The 11,933-nt window shown below is 35.8% G+C and overlaps 1 protein-coding gene across 1 annotated transcript; it reads left to right on the top strand.

The window, feature by feature from the left end:
• Window positions 1-3,322: 3,322 nt before the first annotated feature.
• LOC139871692 (alpha-xylosidase 1-like) lies at window positions 3,323-8,365 on the top strand. Its single transcript, XM_071859420.1, has 3 exons — window positions 3,323-3,591; window positions 4,787-5,460; window positions 6,306-8,365. The coding sequence occupies exons 1-3, from the start codon at window positions 3,341-3,343 to the stop codon at window positions 8,171-8,173; spliced, it is 2,793 nt and encodes a 930-aa protein (XP_071715521.1). The 5' UTR covers window positions 3,323-3,340; the 3' UTR covers window positions 8,174-8,365.
• Window positions 8,366-11,933: the final 3,568 nt, after the last annotated feature.

The raw sequence follows: 11,933 nt of genomic DNA, 5'->3' as shown, positions 1-11,933 counted from the left end.
GATCCATTGAAGCTAGATCCATTTTTCTCTTTTCCAGTAGGTTCATCCAAGGAACTTAAGGTAGTAATGATGTTCATAACATCATTCGATTCATACATATAAAGCTATCTTATTCGAAGGTTTAAACTTGTAATCACTAGAACATAGTTTAGTTAATTCTAAACTTGTTCGCAAACAAAAGTTAATCCTTCTAACTTGACTTTTAAAATCAACTAAACACATGTTCTATATCTATATGATATGCTAACTTAATGATTTAAAACCTGGAAACACGAAAAACACCGTAAAACCGGATTTACGCCGTCGTAGTAACACCGCGGGCTGTTTTGGGTTAGTTAATTAAAAACTATGATAAACTTTGATTTAAAAGTTGTTATTCTGAGAAAATGATTTTTATTATGAACATGAAACTATATCCAAAAATTATGGTTAAACTCAAAGTGGAAGTATGTTTTCTAAAATGGTCATCTAGACGTCGTTCTTTCGACTGAAATGACTACCTTTACAAAAACGACTTGTAACTTATTTTTCCGACTAGAAATCTATACTTTTTTTGTTTAGATTCATAAAATAGAGTTCAATATGAAACCATAGCAATTTGATTCACTCAAAACGGATTTAAAATGAAGAAGTTATGGGTAAAACAAGATTGGATAATTTTTCTCATTTTAGCTACGTGAAAATTGGTAACAAATCTATTCCAACCATAACTTAATCAACTTGTATTATATATTATGTAATCTTGAGATACCATAGACACGTATACAATGTTTCGACCTATCATGTCGACACATCTATATATATTTCGGAACAACCATAGACACTCTATATGTGAATGTTGGAGTTAGCTATACAGGGTTGAGGTTGATTCCAAAATATATATAGTTTGAGTTGTGATCAATACTGAGATACGTATACACTGGGTCGTGGATTGATTCAAGATAATATTTATCGATTTATTTCTGTACATCTAACTGTGGACAACTAGTTGTAGGTTACTAACGAGGACAGCTGACTTAATAAACTTAAAACATCAAAATATATTAAAAGTGTTGTAAATATATTTTGAACATACTTTGATATATATGTATATATTGTTATAGGTTCGTGAATCAACCAGTGGCCAAGTCTTACTTCCCGACGAAGTAAAAATCTGTGAAAGTGAGTTATAGTCCCACTTTTAAAATCTAATATTTTTGGGATGAGAATACATGCAGGTTTTATAAATGATTTACAAAATAGACACAAGTACGTGAAACTACATTCTATGGTTGAATTATCGAAATCGAATATGCCCCTTTTTATTAAGTCTGGTAATCTAAGAATTAGGGAACAGACACCCTAATTGACGCGAATCCTAAAGATAGATCTATTGGGCCTAACAAACCCCATCCAAAGTACCGGATGCTTTAGTACTTCGAAATTTATATCATATCCGAAGGGTGTCCCGGAATGATGGGGATATTCTTATATATGCATCTTGTTATTGTCGGTTACCAGGTGTTCACCATATGAATGATTTTTATCTCTATGTATGGGATGTGTATTGAAATATGAAATCTTGTGGTCTATTGTTACGATTTGATATATATAGGTTAAACCTATAACTCACCAACATTTTTGTTGACGTTTTAAGCATGTTTATTCTCAGGTGATTATTAAGAGCTTCCGCTGTCGCATACTTAAATAAGGACAAGATTTGGAGTCCATGCTTGTATGATATTGTGTAAAAACTGCATTCAAGAAACTTATTTTGTTGTAACATAATTGTATTGTAAACCATTATGTAATGGTCGTGTGTAAACAGGATATTTTAGATTATCATTATTTGATAATCTATGTAAAGCTTTTTAAACCTTTATTGATGAAATAAAGGTTATGGTTTGTTTAAAAATGAATGCAGTCTTTGAAAAACGTCTCATATAGAGGTCAAAACCTCGCAACGAAATCAATTAATATGGAACGTTTTTAATCAATAAGAACGGGACATTTCAGTTTTGAGGCTTAAAACCCGTCCATATGCGAAATACCATTTTTGCCCCTCATTTAACCCTTTTTAAAATGTTGAAAACGCACCTGTTACAGTTCATGGCCGCGGCGCGGCTAGGAAGCCCGCGGCGCGGCTTAGTGCTAAAAAGCAAGCTCGAGCCTTTTAAAAGGAGTCAGATTCAGCTCCTTTATTAGCCCGCGGCGCGGCCCAATTGCCCGGGACGCGGCTCGAACCTGAAACAGATTTTGGGGTGTTACAAGATTTAACAGAAAAGTATATTCGAATGAAGGATCGGTCACCATAAACGTGAATAAAAGATACAAAAACCATAAGTTTAAAATTAAGCAAGCAGAGGCTATGAGGAGCGAGAAGCGATAAGGATTAAAAGTCATGTTCCGATTTTTATGAAGTTGACTGGTCAAAGTTCCGAAAAACAAGGGTCGACTCACTAATTAGAGCATGACGCGTGTCTTTTTTTGAAAGAGAACCTTTGACTTTTTGCATATAAGTAGGCCACTGGAATTTATTAATAGGCAGAAGACGTCATTTTGTCAGAGCAAAATTTTTTCTCTTTAGAGAAGAACTTTCTCTAAGTGATTGATCAAGTTTAACCTTGACTGGATCCGAGACAAGTATTGTGATCCGGTAATCAACATTATTCGGAAGAGTACAAGAAGACTAAACCGCTCAACGGTAACGCGATTGTAATTTACACTCATATCCTATCCGCCATCCGGATTTAGTACAATTAAGCCTAAAGTATACACTAACAGCGCATAAGTACACCAATCACTTTTAAGAAACATGATTGTGTTTTGATATTCTTTTAAGAAACATGATTGTGTTTTGATATTCATATATTCATATAAATCACTATATCAATATCAATATCAATATCAATATCAATGTTCATCCAAATAGTGTTTCAAAATCAAATTCAAAATAACATATAAATGAAAAAGTATCACCTAATTACCATGTCCAAAAGTCATGCAATTTATAGGGGGATGGGATCGATGTATATATTCAAAACCAATCAATCAAATTTGTATGATAATAAATCCACAAAAGCGTGAACCGGATTTCAAAAAACTGGTAGTTACAATTTATGGAACATAAGTAAATACAAAACCCTAATTCGACCACACCCAATCTGACCACAATCAAAGTTTGTGATTATATGCTACGTGGCATAAATAGTTAATTGTGGGACCAATTAGTCACATGAACTTTTAACATACCACCATTTACACTATCTTATCATCTCATTTCCCTCCATTTTGCCTATATATTTGTATCATTTGTTTACTCACTCCAATCAAACCACCCCACCACCACAAAAACAGCATTATGGTGTCTTTAAACTCGACACCTATGTTTCATTTTACATTATTTTTACTTGTAATTTTCATTTGTGTAACAAGTGTTTTTTCTTCTTCAAAAGCTAGTTCTCCGGCAGCCGCACCCATAAAGATCGGTAATGGCTACCGGTTGGTGTCACTTCAAGAGTCGTCGGACGGTGGCCTCGTTGGTCAACTTCAGGTTAACCAGAAAAACGACATTTATGGACCTGATATTCAACTTTTGCAGTTGTACATCAAGTAAGCTTTAATTTCTCACCAACAAAATTTACTTTATGTACTACTTTTGTTATTTATGTTTTTTACTTTTACTCCCTTGATTATTAAACATTTATAGTTTCTACCCTTAACACAGGTCATTTTGGAAGCTTTTGCTACATTTAGGATAGGGAATTGATTCGTACACCACCTAAAATTTGCCATACACCATCAAATAAATTATTTGGACATTTATACCCTTCATTTGGTGGTGTATGACAAATTTGATAGTGTAAAATAAAGGGTAAAAATGTCTAAATAATTAATTTGGTGGTGTATGACAAATTTGAAGTGGTGTACGGATCAACTTTTTAGGATATACCGATCTAGGTTGCACTTTTCACCATGTGTTAGTGTTTGAAAAATTTGGTAAAAAGTACAGTATAATTAAATAAAAAATGGAAAAACAATAGTCTTTGTCTTTATTTATCTTTAATCTTAATTTTAATTGTTAATTCTTTATAATTTTTTAAAGGCATATTCTTTATAAGAATTAAAAAAGGTTATATTGGTGTAAGTGCTAGCTTGCATTCTGGTTTGTTGTATAAATATTTCTTCAAGTCGAATATGATAACTCCAACTAATATGATAACTCCCTTTGTAATTCTTCAAATAATTACTATTATTACTATTACTAATTAATGTAAAGATACTTATCTAAGTTGATGATAACATCAACAAGAAAAATTATTAACTTCTATTTTATTCTTTCCTAACATATGTCAAATTGTTCAAAAAAAAGTGTATGAGTAAAGGGTGCAATATGTGCAATTCACTCGTGTCAGGTCTTGTACTCGAGTGCTTGATTAACCTAAGTTTTATCTTTATGGGGAGCTAATGTGATGGTTCATAGAGGGTTTATTCGCTTACCTAATAAACATAGTGGTTCACTTTAGAAAATAAAATTAATTAATAATATCATTAAACTCCTTAATATAGACTTTTAATTATTTATTTCTCAACTAAAATCAGTTAAACACAAAACTTATATTTATCAAAACATACTCTGTATCCAACCAAAATTCTTAGGTCAGTTTTCTTGGACTGATGGATTATTACTGTATTAGCGTATCATTGGAGAATATATATTATTGGATTTTTAGAGGCGTATAATGTAAGGACTAAAATGTCATTATCTAGTTTAGAGGGGACGTTAATGTAACTTTCATACTTTCAGGCATGAAACTGACGACCGTTTGCGAGTTCACATAAGCGACGCTCAACAACAGCGTTGGGAGGTACCGTACGATCTATTACCGAGATCCCAACCACCGCCGCCGTCACAACTACCCATCCGCCGTTCACCCATCACCGACGCAAAACTCTCCGGCAGCGAACTATCATTCAACTACATTTCCGACCCATTCTCATTCGCCGTCAAACGAACATCAACCGGAGAAACACTTTTCAACTCAACCTCAACCGACCCCACAACAAACTCATTAGTATTTAAAGACCAATATTTAGAAATCTCAACTACATTACCTAAAACGGCGTCGTTGTACGGACTAGGTGAAAACTCACAACCACATGGGATTAAATTGTACCCGAACGACCCGTATACATTATGGACAACGGATCAATCCGCTATTAATTTAAATATGGATCTTTACGGGTCACACCCGGTTTATATGGATTTAAGAAATGTGGGTGGGCAAGCCTACGCACATGGTGTTTTATTGTTGAATAGTAACGGAATGGATGTTTTTTACAAAGGGAGCTCGTTAACGTATAAAGTTATTGGGGGTATTTTTGACTTTTACTTCTTTGCGGGGCCCACTCCGTTAGCCGTGGTGGATCAGTATACGCAGCTTATTGGTCGGCCTGCTCCAATGCCATACTGGTCTCTCGGTTAGTACATATTTGTTTTACCTTTTTACCCTTTGTTTTTGTTTAGCTGTATCAGGTATATTGTGTTGTACAGTACTACAGGCATTGTATGTGGAGTTGTATTGTGTTGTACAACTCGAGGATGCGTATATGTTGGTTTTGGGTTATTTTGTTGGGAGTTGATCGTGGGTTGGTCAAATTTGTAGCATATCTATACTAAAAATTGTTAAAAAAAAAAAAATAGAGTACCTTTTAAAGATGTAAGAAGATTTATCTTTTTAAATCAAAGTGGTATAAACAAGGACTGATTGTCGCTTTCTATACAACTCTTATTACATTGAATAGAATAATAATAATATAAAAATCAGTATTAGCACAATGCTGGTCAGTTAAGTATTCATTTTTTTGATATAATACTGATACTGTATATGATATGATATTCTTTTTGTTAATGATGAGTATCACTATTTCTTTATGTGGATGATAAAAAGGTTTGGTAAGTTCGTAAATGATGAATCATTTTGTATGTCATCCAATTTACATTCTCGACTTGTTGCAAACAATGAAATGAACATGGAAAAAAATATTGTAAAATTTTCCAAAATTTTTTTTTATCTCTTGGTTAGTTTTTTTCCATTCCATTACAAACTTATCAACAAACTTTTATTTATTTATGATATATCATCCACTACAAAAGGTGAAAGACCTTTTTAATTATTTCATCCACCCTTTTGACCCAATTGTTTAGTGGGCCTTGGAATGTCCCAATATTATCTTGGTCACCAACATCCCGAATAATTTATATTCATATTACTTTTAATGTAAGGTTACAAAATATATAATTAAAATGTTACATTATTTTACAGGATTTCACCAATGTAGATGGGGCTACCACAATCTATCTGTTGTAGAAGACGTAGTTGAAAATTATCAAAAAGCTAAAATCCCTCTAGACGTTATTTGGAACGATGATGATCATATGGACGGACACAAAGACTTCACACTCAACCCGAACGCTTACCCTCGTCCTAAACTGCTCGATTTCTTGCAACGAATACACGCTCGTGGTATGAAGTACATTGTCATTATAGACCCCGGTATCGGTGTCAATACGTCTTATGGGACCTACAACCGAGGACTAGCGAAAGACGTTTTTATAAAGTATGAAGGGAAGCCTTATTTGGCCCAAGTTTGGCCCGGACCAGTCAACTTTCCCGATTTTTTAAACCCGACTACTGTTGACTGGTGGGGGGATGAAGTCCGGAGATTTCATGAGCTTGTTCCCGTCGACGGGCTATGGATTGATATGAACGAGGCTTCCAATTTTTGTTCGGGCTTGTGTACGATACCTAAAGGTCAGTGCCCAAATGTATCCGGGCCGGGTTGGGATTGTTGTTTGGATTGTAAGAATATAACTAGCACGCAATGGGATGACCCGCCATATAAGATTAATGCATCAGGTAAACATGTACCGATCGGGTTCAAGACTATAGCTACGAGTGCGGTTCATTATAATGGGGTTCGAGAATATGATGTTCATAGTATGTACGGGTTTTCTCATGCTATTGCCACTCATAAGGCGCTTCAAGCGCTCGAAGGGAAGCGCCCATTTATTTTGTCACGGTCTACTTTTGTTGGGTCGGGCCATTACACGGCCCATTGGACCGGTGACAACCAAGGGACGTGGAATGATATTAAGTATTCGATATATACCATGTTGAATTTCGGTCTTTTTGGTATTCCGATGGTCGGGTCAGATATTTGCGGGTTTTATCCACAACCAACCGAAGAACTATGCAATCGTTGGATTGAGTTAGGTGCGTTTTACCCGTTTTCTAGAGACCACGCGAACTACTATTCACCGAGACAAGAGCTTTACCAATGGGAAAGTGTAGCGATATCAGCTCGTAATGCTTTAGGTATGCGGTACAAACTGCTTCCTTACTTGTACACATTAACATACGAGGCACATAACACGGGAGCACCAATCGCACGTCCCCTGTTTTTCTCATTTCCAAACAACCCTGAATTGTATGGACTCAGCACACAGTTTTTGCTTGGGGAGTCTCTCATGGTCTCCCCAGTTTTAGACCAGGGTCAAACAAACGTATCAGCCGTTTTCCCTGAAGGAACATGGTACAGTTTGTTTGACCCGAGTCAAGCAATAAATGCAAAAGGAACCCAAACTATCGTCCTGCAAGCTCCCTTGCACGTGATCAATGTCCATTTATATCAAAACACAATTCTTCCAATGCAAAAGGGAGGATTGAGATCAAAAGACGCCCGAATGACACCGTTTACTCTACTAGTAACGTTCCCGGTGGGGGCCACCAATGCACAAGCGAAAGGAAAGCTCTACCTCGATGACGACGAGCTTCCTGAGATGAGACTCGGGAACGGTCAGTCAACGTACATTGATTTTACCGCTACCGCGTCTAAACAAATGGTCCAAGTGTCATCAAATGTTATGGAGAGTAAGTTTGCTCTTGATAAAGGATGGATCATTGAGAAAATAACGGTTTTGGGATCGAGTGGAGTTGGGGGATCGTTTGCAGTCGAGGTTGAGGGTGATTCGGACATATTGGACTTGTCGAAAGTGGATTTGGTTGAAACCGAGCATAAGTTTTTGGACACTTCAAATGATGGCGTAAAGAGTGTGATGGTTGAAGTTGGAGGGTTGAGTATACCGATTGGTAAAAGGTTTACAATGTCATGGAGAATGGGCATCAGTTAGTTTTTTAGTGATTTGATTGTTTTGCAAGTTACAATTTCTGTTAGATTGGTTGTTAACAAGTGTGAGTGATCCCTCTTTTTAGTTACGGAGTACTTAGTAATTTGGTGGAAACATTATTGAAACTGTTTCAATAAAACATCGAACTTCTGTTAGTTTATTTTTCTTGTTTACATTGTAAAAATAAAAACTTAATTAAGGTCACTTCCAAATTCTAACACACTAAATTCTAACACTAGAGTGTGTTTGATAATCTCTTAACTGAATTGTTATGTGTTCACTATTAAATTAAACAATATTTAGCGCGTTTGTTTTTAACATCTGAATGAACAATGAATGATGCTAAATGATTAAGCATTTAATTGAAATACTCTTTTTAACCGTTAATGATTTAAATATTATGTAATATCATCTCAAACTTATATCAAAAACCCTTATCAAGTAACTATAATGTGTTTTTCATTCACGTAAAAGATGAGTAAGGTAATTTACATCATCTATACAATCCATCCAAAATAATTATTAAACACGTTATTGTTATTCGGAATCAAATTCGTTCACAACCTTTAAATAATTTAGATTATAAACTATTAACTACTTAATTATTCTGTTTTTGTAATAACCCAACCCAATATACAATCGAACACATGTAATAATTTTATTTTTTTTTTATTTCAGAAGAGTGCGCCACGCGCACCACCTCAGGGTGCGCGGCGCGCACAGGCCCAAATTCAGTTCTGTCCGGTTTTGTCAATTTTCAATTAAAGATCTCCCACTTCCCGGCATATTTAGACGAAACGCTTTTCACAACATGTTATAATGGTTAAAACTCACACGGTTCAATAATAAAATGAGTTTTACAAAACGGGGCCCACATCGGCCGTTTTACGAGTTTCATACAAAAGTTCGAGTTTCGACCACACTAGTTTAAATTCCAAACGACACTATGAGTATGGTGTTTGGGGTTAAACTACCCAAATCTCGGTCAAACTCCAAAAGCTATCACATCCCAAAAGCGTCCCCTAAACAACAAGCGGGATCTCTAATCCAATCGAAGGCCCTTACCCTTGTCAACGCCGGAGCCTATAAAAAAAGATAAACAACGAGAGGGTAAGCAAAGCTTAGTGAATGCAATAATTATACCCATATATATATAATATACCTACTTGCAATCACTTACACATTTACCGCATACACGCTAGCAATACAATTAGCATACCATCACAAGTACAAAGCTAATATTCTCCAACAAACCCCTACTAGCGTAATCAATAACATATAATCGACATAATATAATATGCTACAAAACAATGCACAACCATGGTTAACCATTCTTGCGTCATGGTGCTACCGGCTCTTTGGTTCACACCATACGCATTTGTCATGATGCTACCGGCTCTTTGGTTCACATCACAACTCGAGTCATACTCACGCTAGAGTGCTACCGGCTCTTTGGTTCACACTCTAACAACGCTAAGGTGCTACCGGCTCTTTGGTTCACACCCTAACAAATCGTGCTATAGCGCTACCGGCTCTTTGGTTCACACTATAACACACGTACTATGACGCTACCGGCTCTTTGGTTCACATCATAGCACGCTCGCACATACTATGGCACTACCGGCTCTTTGGTTCATACCATAGCATACAAATAAATACATTACATACATATGCATATAATCATTCCACTCACCTTTAGCGATTTGGTGACGGTTTTATACTTCCACAAGCTTCAAAGCAAAGTACCTAATATAATAAGTACTTCAATCAACCCACATAACTAGTTGGACTAAATACCAACAATTTCACTTATGTGCATTTAATGACTTAAATGCATTAAATGCCCCATTTTTACCAAAACCGCCCTTTAAGGGTCAAGACCATCATTAATCACTTAAAAGCTAGTGATTAAGGTCCAACAACACTAACCATTACACAATTAGGGTATTTCATACCCATATTTCCCAATTAGGTCAATCATTAGCCCTTTGACTAATTTAAAGTCAGCACACCCATTTCGAGTTATCTACTAACCCATCTAACACCCATTTACTAATTAACTAGGTGTGCTAGTGATTGACTAACCAATTAGAACTCATAAACATCAATTAACATTTTGAAACCCTAGGTTAGTCACCATTGAGTCTTCATGACCCCCTCTTACCCAAGAACACCCAAAAAATCATTAAATATGGGTTTTATGTTTATCACTATCCCAAACCCTAACCCTTACACAAAATCAAAGTAAGGAAATTAAAGTTAGAACATACCACTACAACCAAAATGTAGCTAGAGAAGAGATGAACAACTTTATAACTCGAGCTAAGACTCAAAACTAGCTCCTTCTTCCTTTGCTTGAGCTTTCTCACACAAGAATGTCACTCTCTCTCTCTAAAATTGAAGTGGATAGGATGAGGTTGTTGGAAATGGAGTGAATGACACCCCAAGATCTGACCTACTGGCCTCCAACTCGTCCACAAGTGAAATTACCAAAACGCCCATCAAAATATCTAATTAAAAAAAGCAGAACCCGGCTACAGTGAGGAGTGCGCCACGCGCACCCCTATGTGTGCGCTGAGCGCACCCAGCCCAGATCATTATCTGCCTTCTGTTTAACTGCACAATCATTTCCACACTTTATGTACTCTATTTATTCTGCTGTACAATGAAGATTAGAGTCTTACAGTTTTTCTATCTCTCACCTCTTTTAGTGAAGTTATTTTCTTATATTAGCGTCATATCAGTACTAACATTTCTACTATATTTTAACTAACCTCTAATAGACCCTCCCCATAAAAAGCTTTTGTGATGAAATAGTTGAGGTGAGTGTGTATTTAGATGGTGTTTGTAACATTAAAAAGAAAAGTCAAACTTTTTTTTATATCTTTTGCTAACATAACGATAATATAAATAAAGTCTTTTCATCAATAGAAGAAAAAGACAAACAACACAAATCAAACAAAACTTATTCTATGGCTCGAAAGCCGTAAATGATTCATATCAAAAAGCCAACAATTATATAGTCTTTGAAATACATCATTTTTTTTACTAACACAAACCAACAGGTAGTGACGCAGGTACTATTAATTCAATGGCGTATTTGGCTCACTACAACGAGATTGTAGGTGCCCTTAATGTTGAAGGTTTTGGCCCCAAGTGTAAAAAAAGACGTATTGCCGAAGTGTTAGAGCCGGATGTGTTAGTTAGTAGATCGGCTGGTGCGTGTAGAACGGGGTGTGAAGTTTCCAATGACTAGGGTGTTTTAGATATTTAGCGAATTTAGTAGCGGGTAATGGAGCGGGAAGGAAGTTCTGTAATGGAGCGGGAAGGAAGTTCTGTAATGGAGCGGGAGCGGGTTGTCGAAAGTTTTGTTTATTCTTTTAATTCAAGTGCGACCACCAATCGTCGGCAACAACCTTGAAGGTGGATCTGCTTCTATTTGAAATGACAATAGGCCGGCCGAGGTATATATAAATCAAGGGGTCAATTGACACCACTAAAATGAAAAATATAGACTTATGATATTAAAACTAGTTAAAGACCCGTGAAATCACGGAATCGTCCAAAAATATTTTTATAGATATTTAGTAAAATTTTGATGCATATAAGTATACATACAAATAAGTACAATCACATGTGAAAATGATGAAATGAAGAGTCCATGACGCCATATATTTCTGATTAGAGTTTTCATATAAAACACTCAATACATATATGATGTTTTAGCAGAGTAGTATATAAAATAGCTTATATTTTTACAGGA

The sequence above is a fragment of the Rutidosis leptorrhynchoides genome, chromosome 10 (assembly GCF_046630445.1).
Source record: "Rutidosis leptorrhynchoides isolate AG116_Rl617_1_P2 chromosome 10, CSIRO_AGI_Rlap_v1, whole genome shotgun sequence".
Lineage (NCBI taxonomy): Eukaryota > Viridiplantae > Streptophyta > Magnoliopsida > Asterales > Asteraceae > Rutidosis > Rutidosis leptorrhynchoides.
This window is presented reverse-complemented; position numbering and strand designations above follow the sequence as displayed.

Bases quoted from the DNA above. Each gene is read 5' to 3' on its own strand.
- LOC139871692 (XM_071859420.1), top strand. From the start codon at position 3,341: ATGGTGTCTTTAAACTCGACACCTATGTTTCATTTTACATTATTTTTA. The intron at 3,592-4,786 runs GTAAGCTTTAAT...TCATACTTTCAG, and splicing joins CTTTTGCAGTTGTACATCAA to GCATGAAACTGACGACCGTT. The intron at 5,461-6,305 runs GTTAGTACATAT...ATTATTTTACAG, and splicing joins AATGCCATACTGGTCTCTCG to GATTTCACCAATGTAGATGG.